This window comes from Uranotaenia lowii, chromosome 2 (assembly GCF_029784155.1).
Source record: "Uranotaenia lowii strain MFRU-FL chromosome 2, ASM2978415v1, whole genome shotgun sequence".
Lineage (NCBI taxonomy): Eukaryota > Metazoa > Arthropoda > Insecta > Diptera > Culicidae > Uranotaenia > Uranotaenia lowii.
Genome location: NC_073692.1, coordinates 270617651 through 270634131, shown reverse-complemented (window position 1 = coordinate 270634131; position 16481 = coordinate 270617651). Strand labels below are relative to the sequence as shown.

The window sequence follows — 16481 nt, the reverse complement described above, 5'->3', positions numbered from 1 at the left end:
ACCACAGTGAAAAAATATTCCGCAGTGAAATGTCAAATCGGTCAAATCTTCAAAATTAGTAAGAGGTTTGTTCAACTGCGGGTAGAAATTGGTTTCGATCGGAAAATGACAGATCATTCAACCAATGATTTGATCGATACTTGTCGAACCAATGCTCAAATTTAAATTCAAATTTCTCAAAAAAACATATTGTTCTTCTTCAAAACATATTCAGCTTTGAAAACGATTGATTTAATCAAATAATCCTAAAGTTCTTATCTTTGAATACAATGAATTTAAATTAAATTTTATGAATATAAAGTACTCCCAAAAAGTATTTATCGATCAAGGAGTAACGAGCTTAAGCGATTCGTTTCTTTTGAAAAACTTATTGAAAGGACGTTATGAATATAACTTCTACAAGATAGCCATTTTTTGTTCTTGATTAAAAATTGACAAACAAAAATTTCAAAATTAATTTTAATTAGTGAAACAATTGAAAAGGTTTTTATTTAATTAAAATGCATCAGTACTCTTTTGTTTGTTAATTTTTCTGCTTTTCAGTTCTCCTTAAAACACATTATTTTTGAATGATTTCATAAATTTTTGTAATTATTTCCATACCTTTTCTGAAACACACATTTGAACAAAGCGGAATCTATTTTTTTATTTCAATGGAATCTGGCCATTCGATGATCTTCATTTACATTTATTCGTTGAGAAGCTCTTAAAAACAGGTACATTTATTCGTCGAGAAACTCTTCCAACAGGGGCAATTAAATGATGCCCAAGCGGGTTTTAAAGTTAAAAAAATAAAATATCGTATGCGTTTCATTTCAAATTCGTAGTATTTTAAGCCTTTAATTGCCTTCAAATGTTCTTACAAATTAAAAAACTAATTTTTTATGAAGCAAAAATTTTTCCGTCATCGGTGAAATTTTTTTCAGAATGCACATTGCCATTCGGACGTGAAAATGAACGCGGAATTTATATTCACCACTCTTGTTCGTTTTCCGTTTTCACGTTCGCTCAGTGCGTTTACACTTCGAGCGGAATGTCAGTGAACGCGGAAAAAATATTCCGCAGTGAAAATCGGGGGAATTGAAATAAAATTAATATTAAAGGGCTTTGAACAAGGAAATCAGTTCAAAAATAATCGTTCAACCATTCCGCATCTATTCCACCTAGTTTCGCAGCCATGAAATGCAGCATAGTCGAGTTTTTGAAGAATATAAGTTTTTTCATTTTCACGTTCGAAAGAACTGTAAATGCACCTTTAGAAGATATTGTTATCGAGGGCGATGACTTCAACTGATCCCCAAGTTTGCATTTCTCTGTAGAAATTCTTCGACTACTTGCTTCCGGTTCCTCACTTCAGCTCTGATGGATCGAGCAGACTCAGTTGGAGGGCAACGAACGGATGGCAAAGCTGAGAGAAAAAACGAAACATAAAGAATATTGCGATAATGGCCTAAGTTAGAAATACTTACCAGATTTTATAAGAACCCTCCTTGCGTTTTCCATATAAACATTGACCAACTCCGTCAATTCGAAATGCTGGGAGCACACGTATATGCCGGATCCATCCTTACGGCCACAGAACGCGAGCCATTTTTTGCGTACCGCGGGTTCCTTCGGTAGCTGATGAAAACTCACTGCTCTATTTTGCTTCTTAGCATCGACCTGCGAAATTTTGCAGGATTTTATTCAGCACTTGGTCATTTTTTCATTTAAAAAAATTTATCTAAATCAAAAACTCTTCCGTAATTGCAACCCAAACAACTGTTATGACGTCATTGATGCGAATCAGACCGCATTGCATGCACACCAGTCTGAAGAGGAAGATACTGATGTATTTGTGACAGCATCAAAATATCTCCGCACCTTATGTAAAGCTCATGGGTTCGTCTCGAGACTATCTCAGCGTCTTCCATTTTCTTCGGGAGACACTGAGATCGTCTCAGGTTTCCAACAACAACAGACAACAAAGTTTGTCTCATAACAAAAATCGCAGTTCATGCCTAGGAGAATAAGAATTTTTGGGGCAGTCAGTTCAAGCAGCGAACTTTTATAGAGAATTCGTTTTCGTGTGGTGGTGCACCGGGGCACTACCGGTAGTGCACTTTTTGCTGTTTTCATGCTCGTTTTCAGGGATGGTGGCCCACTGGTAGTGCACCATAAAGTGGACGGTGGAACACTCTGAAAATATTCGGTGTTGCTGGCGCTCTCACCAATACTATCATGATTTTTGACAGGACGTGCTTCCCGATGTAAACAAATATCAGCTGGTCTTGTTTATTTCTATACCGCAAAAATTGCGTTCTAGCTATTTCCACATTGTGTTTTTCCTTAATTTACGGAAACTTGTTCCGGATTCAATACCAGTGCCGTTTCCAGCAGAGGCGGAGAATTTTATCCGGAGAAAACGTTCCAAAGCAAACAAACGAATCTCGGCCCTCAAGCAACTGGAGGCAGCCGGAAAGTTACCAAGAGTCACTCGTTTTCATCTTCAAGCAAAAATGGAAAATGCGGATCGGACGCTCCCAAGAAGAAATGTGCCCAGAAGGCTTGCTGCCATCGGTTCCAGGAGATACCGAAGAAGAGCAGCAAATCCGAGTGCAAAAATTGCAACCCAAAGATCTGACGGAATCGCCCAAACCGAAGAGTTCTCTTGCTCGGGCGGGTCCCTTAAGTTGGTCTCGTGCAGCAAGAAGCGTTAAGCTGTTTCGAAGCTACTCTGCTACAAGCCAGCTTCGAGCGTTGAAGTCTCCGAGTGCGTGAAAATCGGGAAAGAACTGTGCTTTATTTAGGGTGACGATGCTCGGTTGCGTCAAGTCCCGGATTCCAACCCGTTGCCCTTCAAAAAAGGCAGTTCGAGACTGCACCCGCATTGGGGGCTTGAATTTCTTTTTTTATACGGGATTTTCATCCTGTGGGATGATTCATCCTGTGGGATGATTCATCCCTACAAGGGCTTGAATTTCGTTCGTTTTGGTATGTTATTAAACTTTTCCGCGATCCGAGTTCGCCGTTTTCGGTTTTTTATTTGTAATCTGAAACGGAAATACTCGAACGAAGAAGATGAGATTTGCGAGGAATAAACGATACTCTCAAGACAAAATATCGGAACCATCAAGCTGGGGTAACTGCAGTCCAGCAGCAGCAAACATAGACCGCCCAGAATCAGCCGGTATTGCAGTTATTATCATCAGGGCCAGAGGCGAATCTACCAAGCAAGCCTCTAATAAAATTAATCTGAAATTTTCACAATTTAACATAGTACATAAATTCATGCTAAAATTTTTATATTATTTGCAAGACAATGATCAACTGAAGTAAATTTGATTTCAATTTTCAAAGTCAAACGAAAACAAATACCAGCTGTAATGGATTTTTGACAGCTTGATGTTTTCTGTTGACACTGCCGATTTCACACACACCAACAAAGGTGAGTGCAAAACTCGATTCATGCTCGTTTTCAGCGTGGAAGGTGCAACACTTTCGGGTGGTGAAAACAAATACGGTATTATTTTGGGGTGTTGATAGCAACCCAAAATTAAGAACGAACGCTGTGCTTTGTTTTGATGCGGGTCCGTTCTTAATTTTGGGTAGTTTTTATTCTGAGTGATCATTCAAAATCAAAACATCAACATCTCAGTGTTGATTTTTGAAAGGGCACATTCCTCAATATCAGTATGAGGAAATTGCATTTTTTGTGCGCCGTTTTCAAAAATCGATCATGATCATAAGCATCTATAGTTTGAGGTTAGAGCTGAGACTTTTTGTTAAGGTGGTGTTTGTGCCGAACAGAAGTCCTTATGGCTTATTTGTAAAATTGTAATGAAATTTCCAATATAAGCCATATTTTCACGCATTTTAACTATAATATTGCAGTAAAGGTCCTTGTTTCGATCTTAAGGTTTTCAAAATGTTGGCAAAAGCAGCTCTAACGAGAGGTTCGTATTTCGACTGGTATCTTTACGAGATTACATCACAAATATGTTTTTCATTTACAGCATTTGTTAGGTCGCTATCTTCAGTAGCGTCTCCGGAAATTGCAGTTTCCACAGCCGTCGATACAGGTTAGTATTTTCTAATTGATCCGTTGGTATTTGACTGTTCTCGTTCATACTTTGTTTGCAGCTGATGATTTTCTCAAGCATCCAGACTATTTCGGGGTACATCGACTTTTTACGGTGGAGGATTTGTTCAAGGCCAAGGTTCATCTTGGGCACAAAGATGGGACTCTACATGGCAATATGAAAAATTATCTATATGGCAGTCGTTTAGGGCACTGCGTTATTGACTTAGACAAAACAGCTGAACACCTTCGATTAGCCCTCAACGTTACCGCTCACATAGCGTACCGTGGAGGGATAATTTTGTTTTTCAATCGTACTGCTCAAAATGGGCATATTGTGGAGCGGACAGCAATGGAGTGTGGCGAGTATTCGCACACTCGTCATTGGCGAGGTGGTGTTTTTACAAATGCCAACGTCCAGTTTGGGGCTGTAACACGACTGCCAGATTTGTGCATATTCTTGAACACACAGAATAATATCCTGGAGATGCATACAGCCGTGAGAGATACCGCGAAAATGGCTATACCGACCATTGGAATTGTGGATACGAACTGCAATCCCAATCTTATAACGTACCCGGTGCCCGGCAACGACGACACACCATCGGCCATCGAGTTGTACTGTAAACTATTCAAAGAGGCCATTCTTCTGGGAAAACGGCAAAAGAAAGCCGAAACAACGAATAGTGTTTGAATTGATGTATTCGAAGAGTATGATTGCACTTATAGATATTTCTTCAATATATTGAACGTTTAGCTTTAAACTTATTGAGGTTATTTTTTTCTTAGAATTAAGATAGACTTCGAGACCAATGCTTGACTATGACGATAATAATGGCGATTTTTGAAACTAATTGTTATCGGCACATCAGAGCTTATTTAGAAAAGATTCTGTTGTGTGGCTCATTGTGATTGTTCTTTATTGATTTAACGTCAACCCATCGATATAAAATCAAAGTTAGGGCCAAGGAAATACAATTCGATAGTAACAAGAAAATTAATTAATTTTACCCTGAACTATTCTGCCACGCACTAAGAAATTATTCTAGAGAGAAAGCTGACTTAAATGAAGAGAAATATGTTTTCTGTCTGATAGGTAGTGCTAAAGAATTCTATTTAAACGCTCCGTAAACAAACACGCTTTATCGTAACCACTTATTTTAAGTTCTGTTGGTAAAATTTCAAATACGGAAACTGATTTTGTTTTAACAATAGAAAAGGATTTATTCATCGTATTCGATGTTGCCCTCCCATTCCATTGTTTGGTACGCAATAGTTCCATCTGCTTTTTCGTAAGCCAGAACACAAATTTTGTTCACTACAACTGCTAACCGACAGCATCTTATCAAAAAGTGTACATTCATCTGTTGCTCAAGATGTGAAGTCGGTTGTTCATCAATTACGTGGATAACGTGGGATGAATGATAGTACATTGGGTCCCCAGGATAGAGCAGAAAATCACAGCCGAAAGAATCACCTCCCGTAACGAAGCCAAGCCGTTTCAACCATATATCTTTAAATAATTTATACTTCAACTCATCAGCTAAATTTAGCTGAAAGTTCTGGCTCGTATAATCTGCAAGTAGGAAAATGAATTTTTGAAATTTTGTGGGTATAAAGGGGTTTGGTCGGTACTACCGTGACTTACAGGATGTTCCATTGGAATTTGAATGAGTTTTTCAAAATCCAAGCTTTCCAGCCTCTGCTTCTCTTCTTCTATGAGCTTTTCTGGATCGAGTTGAATTTCTGGAAGCAAAAACGGAGTCATCTTTGTATTTCATAAACTTAGCCAGACCAAATAAGGCTATCGTTATTCAATAAAATTACATATACAATGACAATGACAGCTTGATTAGTGCTTCTTTTACCTTGCTCAGGGATACCATTTTTAATAAGTTTTTTATGTTTTCCTTTGATTATTTTTGGTAAAAGACGTAAGAACTCATCCATTCTTTTCACGACATGCGGTTGCCGCAGTTCGCCAATTTGTTGATGCCGGCGGAAACAATATTCTTTCTGCTCTTCTGTTCCTGGACACTGCTTCAACGCAGCATCTTTGTTCTGTAGTTCAACCAAACCCTCATCCAGGGCCAGTCTTAGCTCGAACCTGGACAGAGCGGCAGGCAAGGCGAACGTGTGAGAATTCCTCGGTTTTGATGTTGGAACACCAATGAGCTGTCCCGGTAGACGATGTTTGAAGCGTAGTTCCAGATATTCTGCGATAATAATAATAGCAAGGTCTCTAAAATACTTGGAGTTCTGAAATCATATTTCTTACCTTCAACGTTAAATATGAGTCCGCGGTTATGTTGATAAACTACCGAAATCTTTTTCATTTTCTGTTTGCTCTCCATACTCTATACAGCTTGCTTTACACGGATTACCAATTAAGATTATGCAGCTATTTTCCGGCAACAACCAGAGATGCCAATGTGCCTGATTTTTCAGGCGTTGCCTGATTTTTCAAGGCTCTGCCTGACAACCTGATAAGCCATTGATTTTCCCTGATTTTTGAAAATATGCCTGATTTTTGCGAATGTCATGAAAAATGGGTAGTAAGGAACTGGAGTAGGTACCATAGCTGAAGTGAAAAAGTGAAAATGTGACTGAATCAAAGCAATCGAAAGATTCCCGTTAATTCTTATTGCAAAAGTGAATGGAAGGGAATCTTTTGATTGCTTTGATGCAGTAGAGTTATTCAACTAAGTAGGCTCACAACGCATGTTGGAGTGAAAATGTGGAGCGATGACCAATAAAAAAAAAGGTCATCACTTTGAGCGTAATTTCCGTTAATTTTACGTAGCCTGATTTTGCCTGATTTTTATTTCGCAAGATCCCTGATTTTTTAAAATAAATGTTGGCAACCCTGGCAACAACATTAAGCATGTTCAATGACTGCGCAGTATCTAAATTTGTCTGACTCCATAATCGGCTGTCGAACTTAGTTTTGGGTATGCCATTCAGAGCTTAGTTTTACTGTTGCTCAGTCGAACTTGAAATTGAGTGATGCCATTGAAGTACTGTTTCGAACCAAAACAGCTTACTTATGAGTTTGAAGAAAGGAGCGTGCTGTGTTTTATTTGTTTTTTGTCTGATCAACTTTATCGAAACAGAAAACTGAAACGTTTATGTCATTCGTAGATTGGTTTTTGTGACGGAAGGTCGATATCGGAGCGTTATTTTTTTTTATTCGGAAAGCTGTGTCGGAAAACTTCTAAAATAGTAACGGGAAGTGAAATAAATAGTACTATTGAGAAAAGTGTCAGTGGAGAGGAGTGGATTTAGTGATAGAAGAAGGGAATAAACCGATTTAATCGGCGAAAGGACGCCTTAGGCGGGTCGAATTACGACCGCCATACTAGTGGAAGTGTACAAAATGGCGGCAAGTGAATCCATAACGATGAAGCCCGTGAATTCCAGTGAAGACACACACAAAGCACCAAACAAAACGGAAAAGAAGAACTACCAATACAACAACACCGACAATGGGCCGTATCGGGTTTTTGTCGAGCTAAAAAACAACGGAGCAACGAATGCAAGTCTCAACAAATTTTCGCTGGGAGCATATCTCAAGAATTTCGAGGAAATCAAAGGGCACGTACAGGAACTCCAATATTCAGGTAAAGACAAGATTATCATTAAAATTAATAACTATGAAAAGGCTAACATATTGGTGAACACCTTAAACGAGAGCAATTCAATCTATCGGGCGTATGTTCCAAAACATGCCATAAGTATTTCGGGAGTAATCTCAGGTATACCAATCGACATAACTGATGAAGAAATATTGGAAGACTTAGAGTGCGAAGTACCGATAATGGGTGTTAAACGACTGTCTCGAAAAGAAAATGAGAAAACGATACTCAGTCCTAGAGTAAGCGTCACATTCAGAGCCACCGTGCTTCCACAATTCGTTAGGCTATTTTGTTGCGTCACGCGAGTACAACCTTTCCTACAGAGAACAACTTTCTGTCAGAAATGTTTGAGGTTCGGGCATAAGATCGAAAACTGTAGAGGTCGTAAGAGATGTCCTAAATGCGGAAACATTCACAATTCAGCTGAAGAATTCGAAGATTGCAAATCACAAACAAAGTGCGTGTTCTGCAAAACTTCAGAACATACATCGGGGGCGGTAAATTGCAAAGAAACTATTCGTCAGAAAAGCATACAAAGTGCCATGGCTTTACAAAATCTAACGTTTGCAGAAGCTCGTAAAATGATTCCGATCATAACCACGAATAAATTTGAACCCTTAAGTCAAATATCCTCATTCCCTGCGATTGATGACACATTTGCCAAAGTGGTATCAAAAACCAATCAATTACAACAACAGTGGGCCAAAACCAACGAATTACGGCCTAAAATTACTTCTTCTATTTCTTCTAAATTATCTAAAATTCCCAATGAACCAGTCAAAAGTGCACCGAAACGTATCAGAAGCGATGACCCAGTTGAGTTCAACGGTAGTCGATTGAACCTATCATTAACCAGAGGTACCGGGCTTAACAACCCTTATAGGACAACCGATACAAACACAAATACACTAATCATGCAGAAAACAGCCGAAACCAAAAAGGAATTCCAAGCCATGCTTATGAATTTCTACACAGACTTTGTAAGTCAAGAAAATCACAATTCTGAGTCAATACAACGTTTCAAAGAACTTTCTAAAAAACACCTTAAGCTCGATACAACATTCATGCAATGATCAAACTCAAATTGTAACCATCACCATCACAACGATTCTCTTTAATTATCCTGCTAGTTATATTTTTAATCAACTTCATAATGCATAACACAACCAAAGTATTACAATGTAATATACAGAGTATCTGGAAAAATAAAGACGAACTTCAAAGAGTTCTCGTTGGTGACAACTACCTTGCCGCACTTATCAGTGAGACATGGTCAGAATCCAACCAAGAAACATCTAACAAATACAGAATAAGCAAGTACAATGCAATATTTGCATCCAGATCCGACGGGTACGGTGGCGCAGGGATCTACCTAAGCAACGACCTAGGATATGAACAAATAACACTCCCAACAACGTCTCATTTTTTTCAAGCAGTGGCCTTGAGAATTCTCAAACTAAACATAGTTCTCGTATCAATCTATGCAAGCCCATCAACGGATGCTAAAGATTTTGAGGATGATCTTATAAAAATACTTACTGTATGTCGTAGCTTCAATAAAATCATCATTGGGGGCGACTTCAATTCGCATCATCATCATTGGGGCAGCCATAAAACCGACACTAAAGGGCACCTACTCCTTGACTGCATAAACGATTTTAATTTGATATTACTCAACGATGGATCACCTACTTTCATACCGGTTGAACTAAACAAAAGACAATCCGCAATAGACCTGACATTTTGCAATCCCAATCTCCATGCTGACACTAGATGGAATACAAACAACTTCAGCATAGGTAGCCACCACATGACCATTGATATTACTATAGAATACAGGACAAACAGCACTCATAAATACATCTACAATCCCAAAGCTATTCTCTCCGAAATAGAAAAGTTTTCTGGCGAAGAAATAGACAGTTTACTAACACTCAATCACAGAGTCAAACAAGTTTCGAAGAAACATCGAAAGAAAAACAAACACGAACCCAAATTCTGGTGGTCTACTGATGTTGAAGAAGCATGGAAATCTAAGAGAGAGGCCAGGACATTATTCAACGCAGTTTCTTCACTAGAAAACTTAATAAATTACAAGCGAAAAGCCGCAGCGTTTCTCAGACAAAAAAGATTAGGAATTAAACGCAAATTAGAAGAACTGCCAGCTATAATTGACCCTTCCTTAAGTTCAAAAGAACTTTGGAACATTGTTAATCGTATTTATGGGAAAAATAGAAATCGTTGTCAGAACAACATTGTCCATGATGACATGACAATAGCATCCAAATTCCTTGATTTACATTTCGGCCCTACAGACCTTTGTTTGGACCACCACAGTACATACAACGCAAATTACAACATCTTAAACCTACAAAACTGGAACCGATTTCTGAGTAACAAGCGCAAAAAAACTGCCCCAAGTATTGATGGCATTACTTACGAAATGCTAAAATCGTTAGGGACAGCTGCAACGCTGAATATTATTGAAGATCTCAACAAACAATGGAAGAACGGTTCTCTTGCAGATCACTTAAAAGAAATTAAAGTCGTCGCAATTCCAAAAATTGGGAAAGACCAATCAACAATCGAAGGCAAGCGACCGATATCTCTTGTACCATGCGCAACAAAATTAATCAACACTGTAGTGTTAGAAAAAATAACAAATTTTGCGAACACCAACAACATAATTCCCAACACATCGTTTGGATGCAGGAAAATTTTGTCTACCACAACCGCGGTTTCTTACGTAGTAAATGCTATCAAACGCAACAAAAGAGAGAAATTCATCACGGCAGTGGTCTTTATAGATCTCTCCAATGCGTTTAACTGCATTAGAACAAATAAACTAGAAGAAATTTTGATAAAACACAAATTTCCTTCAGAACTAATCAACTGGGTCACGCAATTTTTAACCAATCGCAAAATAACATTACTAGCAGACGGAAACAATGTAACAAGGTTCATCAGCAACGGCCTCCCGCAAGGCGATGTAATGTCACCTACATTGTTCAACTTATACACCGCAGACTTACATGCTTCTCTGCCCGAAGATGTTTGGATGACCCAATATGTTGACGACTTCAATTTGATAGTACGTGCTAGAAACCTCGAAACATTAAAAGCAAAATGTCAAGAGGTGACTGAAACCTTTGTGATTAAAGCAGAAAACCTGGGATTCAAGGTCAACTCTGCCAAAACCAAGGTGATGATATTCCGCAAAGGGCAAACTCAACTACAACTAAGTATAAACGGAGAAACAGTTGAAACTGTGAGAACCCACAAATATTTGGGAATCACAATTGACTCGGCATTAGGATTCGGCGCCGAAGCTAGAACGTTGAAAAGCAAGATTAACGACAGGATGAACATGTTAAAGATGATTTGCAACATCAGAGTAGGGACACATCCTCAAACACTTACCCGCATCTATACGGCGTTGATTAGAAGCCTCATCGACTATAATGCTACAGTTTTTTGCAATGCACCAAAAACGAACAAAAAGTTTCTAGAGGTGGTCAACAATCAATGTCTCAGGCGAGTCACTGGTTGCACCCGAACCACACCACTTAACACCCTCATGGCAATCGCAGGACAGGTTCCACTTGATATACGGCACGAGTATATCTGTGCCAAGGTCATAATAAAGAATTTAGCCTATAGGACAGTTGTAGGTTCACAGCTTTCATCCATTAACGCCAACGATGATGACGAAGATCTATCCTACATGGAAAAAGTATACCTGAAATTCAAACCAGTTTTCGATCTAATTATGCCTTTCACCAAACATGAACCTATAAACCTTAAGATAAATGACAGACTCGACGGTCTAGCAAACGCCAAAAAGAACACCAATACGCAACAACTCAAACAACTGACGTTATTTACAATGAACGGTACCCACTCTGGAAAACAAAAAATTTTCACAGATGCTTCCAAAATTAACGAAACTTGTGGCATTGGTATATTTAACGAATACTACAAACAAAGATACTCCTTTAGACTGGCCCATGAGACCAGTATCACCGAAGCTGAAATAACAGCAATCGAAATAGCCCTTGAACGTTTAGTCACACCGAACACCGAATTCGTCCTGTACACTGATTCACTATCAGCATGCACCATCCTAAAGAATGCAGAAAATGAGACATTGCTGCCACTACAATTACACAAGATACTGCAACTTGCCCATAGAAAGAAAGTCACCATTCAGTGGATTCCTAGCCATATCGGCATATTCGGGAATGATTTAGCCGACAGCCTAGCCAAACAAGCTAGTACGGATCCTGGCTCTCAATCAATTGATAATCTTCTTTGCATTAACGATGCCATCCTAAAAGTTAAAAGAAACCAAGCTAAAGCAGCAAACGATTGGTACCAAAACTATGCCAATGCAGAAGGCAAAGGCAAAACCTTTTACCTGATACAAAACTCCTTGGAAGAAAAGCCCTGGTATCACAACATCAAGTTATCTAATACTGAAGTTAGATTATTAAATCGATTGCAGTCTGGCCACGACTATTCACCATATTGGAAACACAAAATAAAAATAATTGATGACGCTGAATGTGAACTTTGTCACACTCCCGAAACAAGCGACCACTTAATACTACATTGCTCAAAGTACGAAACACTAAGATCCTCATTCGAGTACAACCAGAAATTTGCAAACTTAACCGAACTGTTTAAAACCAAAAACATCAAGTTTTACAAAGAAATTTGCAAATTCGAAAAGGAAGCGAAACTCAACCTCTAAAAACGCGTACAATCGCTTAATCGACCGCAGGGCATATAGTCCAGTTACTAGCCCTCCCCAAGGAGCACCAGCTCCGAATCAGAAAGAAGAAGAAGAAGGAAGAAACGTTTATGTAGAATATTCTGAAAAATTCTTTTCATTTGTCGTAATCTAAAATGGAATCTAATTTGAGTAAAATCCTGAATACGAACAGACATCAACTAAATGGACAACTATATAAATATACCAATGTTATGAAAGGTAAAAAATCAATGAATAGATTGTTGATAAAATTAGCTGATATTATGTTTAACTATATCGTGTAAAAAGGGTGGCAATACCGATGGTTTACGGTAGATGCACAAGCTGGCCTGCTGAGTTACTACCTGTGCGAACCGTCGAATGATGATTCCAATCCGCAAATCGTGGGTAACGCTCCCAGAGGCCAAGTCCATCTGGCTGGTGCTGTTATCTGTCCCAGTGACGAGGACTCCAAAACATTCACGGTTAACTGCGCTTCGGGAGATATGCTCAAACTGCGGGCAGGGGATGCACGTGCCCGCCAGGAATGGGTCGACGGATTAAGAGCCATTGTGGAAAGTCACTCGATAACGGGAGCTTCTTTGGCACCACGCGATCAGCTGGCAGCTCACGATGCTTTTGGAGCAGCCCGTCAACAGATGCAGCAAACGGAGCTCAGCAACGCAGCGTTAGCAAGAGCTATTGAGAATGTAGCTAGTCCGTTGATGCCTACTGATCCTGACTTGTTACTACTGAAGGCTTTGTCAGCAGCCAACACTCACTGCTTACTCCAATGCTTCGGTTTATTACAGCGAAACCAAGACTTATCGGATGCTCGAATAGAACCAGCTTTTTGAAGTGATATTTGAGTGTTTTTGTGTTGATTTGCATATTTAATAGCATTGCTAACTTTGTCACATCCAAGGCATATAAATTTAAAAGGGAATAAAACTTAGCGTACACCACAGCAATAAGTTGTATGTACTATGTGTATAGCATCAAACCGAATACCGACAGTAGGACTAGCGACGCTTTTTTACTAGCGAGATTTCTGTCATTCGCAGGTTTGTTATTCTTTTTTTTAGGTCAAGTAGGCATTTCAATGTATTACTCGAACATTTTTTACGTTCTTTACTGTATATTTTCCCTAGGCCATCAATCTCATGCTTGAAGCACCTTGAAGTCTCCAAGAAAACTCGCGTTGCGTCATATTATTATTTTCAACGTCGCGACGTATGCGACGTGTCGCTAGTAGGCAAAGCAGCTATGATTATTAGCGCTCATATTTTGGATCTACATGTATATTTAATATAATTAAAGTCGGTATTTGTTACAGGGAGTCCAACGAAGTCTATAATGCCTCGTCCACACTTGGCAACTTGAACTGCGATTTCGGTTGCTGAGATTTGTTTATGTTTACATCTTGGTTGCTGTGTAATGAGCTGTAGGTCTCCCATAGGACTCTTAAGGCAGAAACACAATACAGCGTCGGTCGTCGCGTCACGTCAGCGGTCAACGCTGTCGATAAGTACTAAAACGCGGACGCGACGCACCCGACGATTTTTGCATCACAATTCAGCGTCAAGAGACATCTAAGATGTCTCTTGACCCTGAATTGTGATGCAAAAATCGTCGGGTGCGTCGCGTCCGCGTTTTAGTACTTATCGACAGCGTTGACCGCTGACGTGACGCGACGACCGACGCTGTATTGTGTTTCTGCCTTTACTCAGTGCATGCGTGACTAGACCACATTTTGTGCAAAAGTTGATTGTTGTGTGCTATTTTAGCAATACTGTTTATAGTATATATTAGAGTGCCTATAAGAAGAGTGACGCCAATGTCAAAATTGGAATAGCGATGAGCTGTCAGTGTCGTTCCAAACGAACAAATGACCTGTCAAATTCTGCCTGAGAAGGCAGAACCACTACGCCGTTAAAGGAGTGTAAAAGAGCATCGCACATCTGATTTGATTATTTCGTTCGCCTCTGGAATGAAAAAACGATACTAACTATTCACACAGTGGAAAGTGAAGCTGATGGTACTCACCAACGTTAATTTGGAGCCAGTTATTTTATTAGGACAGCTTAGACCACTCCTGGACACAGTTTTCGATTGAATTTACACGTATTTTTACAATTTGACAACAAACTTTACGCGACGAAGCATAACGACGTAAAAACTAACCTGACGAATTGTTTTTAGCGACCTTTTGCATCCCGGCAAATACACGGCAGCGCAAAATGACGCAAAAACCAAGTTGCACTGAAAAATGAGAAAGTCATCATACATTCTAAATTCAAATCATTGTGTAAAAGTTATTCGATGATAAAATGAAACCAATTTTTTACCAAATATAAAATACATGGTTATCAATCGTTTGCAGCAAATAACTCAGTTTTGTTTATATTGGTTCATACGACCTAATCAAAACAAACTCTAGAAATTACGTATGGCGAGAATTTACTACACACAGTAAACGAAAACTACCGAGTTCGGTAATTTTTTTTACAGAACCTGTTCTGTAATTCGAAAATTTTCGGTAATTGATCGATCTGACGTCTTGTTTTTACCGAGTTCGGTAGATCGATCCTTTATTTAACGAGGCTCGTTTATTTTTATGTAAACAAATCGCTTTGCCGTAAATTTTCGGTGAAAAAACACCGAAAACTGTAAATTAGTGTTGCTGTCAACACAAACGTCAAGTTTCGAGCGCACATTTTTTGCAGCTTTGAGCGCAACCGTCTCTTTTTGATAACCGCGATGTATTAGTGGCGTCCCGCTTGCGCAAAATCAATTTGAAACGTTTTTAATTTTTGCATATGCGCAGGGGGTGCTTTCAATCGAGCAGTAAAGTTTCGGTATCACGTGTTTGTAGATGATGTTGGGGGTCAAAATGTTCAACCGCTGCGTGTTGAAGTTAATTAAGACCATTAATTGTGATTGAAAAAAGTGAATCTAATGTGTCAAACATCTTTCGGTGACTGTTTAAAACCACATTCCACCAGTTATTTAAAAAAAAAACCTCAAAACCACAATGGTAAAAGAGCACCAGGCTCTGTAATTTGACTTGAATTCCTCAGGTTCAACAGGCAAGTTCAGTACGGTAAAGTAATCTGAGGTTTTCGCCTACTTTTTAAATTTAAGACCAAATAACCCGCCTGACACTGATGCTGATAATAAGTGGTAAGTAGGAAATTGATAACGAAAATCAAAGTAAACTTTGAACAATAAATGAGACGATTTTGTTTTGTTCGCGATGTTTATGTATTTCTGTTTTAGTTTTGCGTTTCCGAAATTTAGGTTGTTTTGGATTCATTTCGAGGACGGCTGTTCCATTAATCTTAACTGTAGGCAGATAAACAACCAAATTGAAACGATGGAATTGGATTAACAACCGACCGAACAGTTTGGAAGTGCAGGAAACAAATTTGAATTCATCCGTGGCCTTCATGGAAAATACTACTTAATACCTCAAAAAACCTTCCAATGGAGCTCTTTCGTTTATTTGCAGGTAATTTTTGTATGACTTTTCTGTGTCGTAAATTTATTAAAATAATTCATTCTTACAGGAACCGGAACATTCTGCTTACCAGCTTGGTTAAAGTTGGCTGAATACCAGTTGGTGCCATTATCGATGACGGATCTATGGTTGGAGCTGATGCCAATGCTGTTATCAAAGTTATCATCGCAGTTATACGAAAGCTATTCGCGCTTCTAAACCTTGTTATTATCTGGTAAGCAAAAATTATAAGACCTTTAATCACTTTAAAATACCAAAGTTAAATTTACCATCAACACGATCAAACTGTCGCTCTCAAAATTTTCTTGTATTTTAAGCAACTTGTTTTCAAATGGTCGAGTATAAGTATTTCACAATTTTATTTATTTTTCAAAAATTTAGATTTACAATTTCAATAGAATTCCCTCTTTCAGTTCCCCTTTAGTTTTAAATATTTTGGGACAGCTCATTAAAAATAATTTAAAGTGAACAATTCATTTAAATTAATTTTAATGTAACATTTAATACCATTCG

At 38.7% G+C, this 16481-nt stretch overlaps 5 protein-coding genes across 10 annotated transcripts in view; 4 read left to right on the top strand and 1 right to left on the bottom strand.

The window, feature by feature from the left end:
• The window catches only part of LOC129741002 (polycomb protein suz12), a 79358-nt gene that overhangs the window by 23926 nt on the left and 38951 nt on the right, over nt 1-16481 (top strand). The gene's annotated exons all lie outside the window — the stretch shown is intronic.
• LOC129741014 (28S ribosomal protein S2, mitochondrial) lies at nt 3533-4824 on the top strand. The gene is made up of 3 exons (XM_055732711.1): nt 3533-3935; nt 3996-4061; nt 4123-4824. The coding sequence occupies exons 1-3, from the start codon at nt 3908-3910 to the stop codon at nt 4752-4754; spliced, it is 726 nt and encodes a 241-aa protein (XP_055588686.1). The 5' UTR covers nt 3533-3907; the 3' UTR covers nt 4755-4824.
• LOC129741010 (uncharacterized) lies at nt 4763-14680 on the bottom strand. 5 transcript variants are annotated; one of them, XM_055732706.1, is made up of 7 exons: nt 14495-14679; nt 14408-14433; nt 12814-13878; nt 6339-6641; nt 5929-6276; nt 5699-5806; nt 4764-5636 (listed from the first exon to the last, which is right to left on the bottom strand). In XM_055732706.1, exons 4-7 carry the CDS (start codon nt 6412-6414, stop codon nt 5284-5286), a joined length of 885 nt encoding a protein of 294 aa, XP_055588681.1. In that variant the 5' UTR covers nt 6415-6641; nt 12814-13878; nt 14408-14433; nt 14495-14679; the 3' UTR covers nt 4764-5283. The 5 variants fall into 5 exon arrangements, with proteins under 5 accessions (XP_055588683.1, XP_055588682.1, XP_055588681.1 ...); XM_055732708.1 differs by lacking the exon at nt 12814-13878 and having other exon boundaries at nt 4763-5636; nt 6339-6429; nt 14495-14680; XM_055732707.1 differs by lacking the exons at nt 14408-14433; nt 14495-14679 and having other exon boundaries at nt 4763-5636; nt 6339-6429; nt 12814-13927.
• LOC129741015 (oxysterol-binding protein-related protein 11) lies at nt 7076-13800 on the top strand. Of its 2 annotated transcripts, XM_055732714.1 has the most exons (3): nt 7076-7192; nt 12563-12688; nt 12758-13800. In XM_055732714.1, exons 2-3 carry the CDS (start codon nt 12604-12606, stop codon nt 13303-13305), a joined length of 633 nt encoding a protein of 210 aa, XP_055588689.1. In that variant the 5' UTR covers nt 7076-7192; nt 12563-12603; the 3' UTR covers nt 13306-13800. The 2 variants fall into 2 exon arrangements, with proteins under 2 accessions (XP_055588689.1, XP_055588688.1); XM_055732713.1 differs by lacking the exon at nt 7076-7192 and having other exon boundaries at nt 12516-12688.
• On the top strand, nt 10688-12448 carry LOC129742634 (uncharacterized). The gene has a single exon (XM_055734562.1). The coding sequence runs from the start codon at nt 10688-10690 to the stop codon at nt 12446-12448; it is 1761 nt and encodes a 586-aa protein (XP_055590537.1).

What these genes read in the sequence shown, in the direction of transcription:
- LOC129741014 (XM_055732711.1), top strand. Translation starts at nt 3,908, where the DNA reads ATGTTGGCAAAAGCAGCTCTAACGAGAG. An exon ending in AAAAGCAGCTCTAACGAGAG is followed by an intron (nt 3,936 to 3,995) that starts GTTCGTATTTCG and finishes TTTCATTTACAG; the next exon opens with CATTTGTTAGGTCGCTATCT. An exon ending in TTCCACAGCCGTCGATACAG is followed by an intron (nt 4,062 to 4,122) that starts GTTAGTATTTTC and finishes CTTTGTTTGCAG; the next exon opens with CTGATGATTTTCTCAAGCAT.
- LOC129741010 (XM_055732708.1), bottom strand. Translation starts at nt 6,414, where the DNA reads ATGGAGAGCAAACAGAAAATGAAAAAGATTTCGGTAGTTTATCAACAT. An exon ending in AAATGGTATCCCTGAGCAAG is followed by an intron (nt 5,807 to 5,928) that starts GTAAAAGAAGCA and finishes TTTTGCTTCCAG; the next exon opens with AAATTCAACTCGATCCAGAA. An exon ending in GGAACATCCTGTAAGTCACG is followed by an intron (nt 5,637 to 5,698) that starts GTAGTACCGACC and finishes TCCTACTTGCAG; the next exon opens with ATTATACGAGCCAGAACTTT.
- LOC129742634 (XM_055734562.1), top strand. Translation starts at nt 10,688, where the DNA reads ATGTCACCTACATTGTTCAACTTATACACCGCAGACTTACATGCTTCT.
- LOC129741015 (XM_055732714.1), top strand. Translation starts at nt 12,604, where the DNA reads ATGGAATCTAATTTGAGTAAAATCCTGAATACGAACAGACATCAACTA. An exon ending in ATATACCAATGTTATGAAAG is followed by an intron (nt 12,689 to 12,757) that starts GTAAAAAATCAA and finishes TCGTGTAAAAAG; the next exon opens with GGTGGCAATACCGATGGTTT.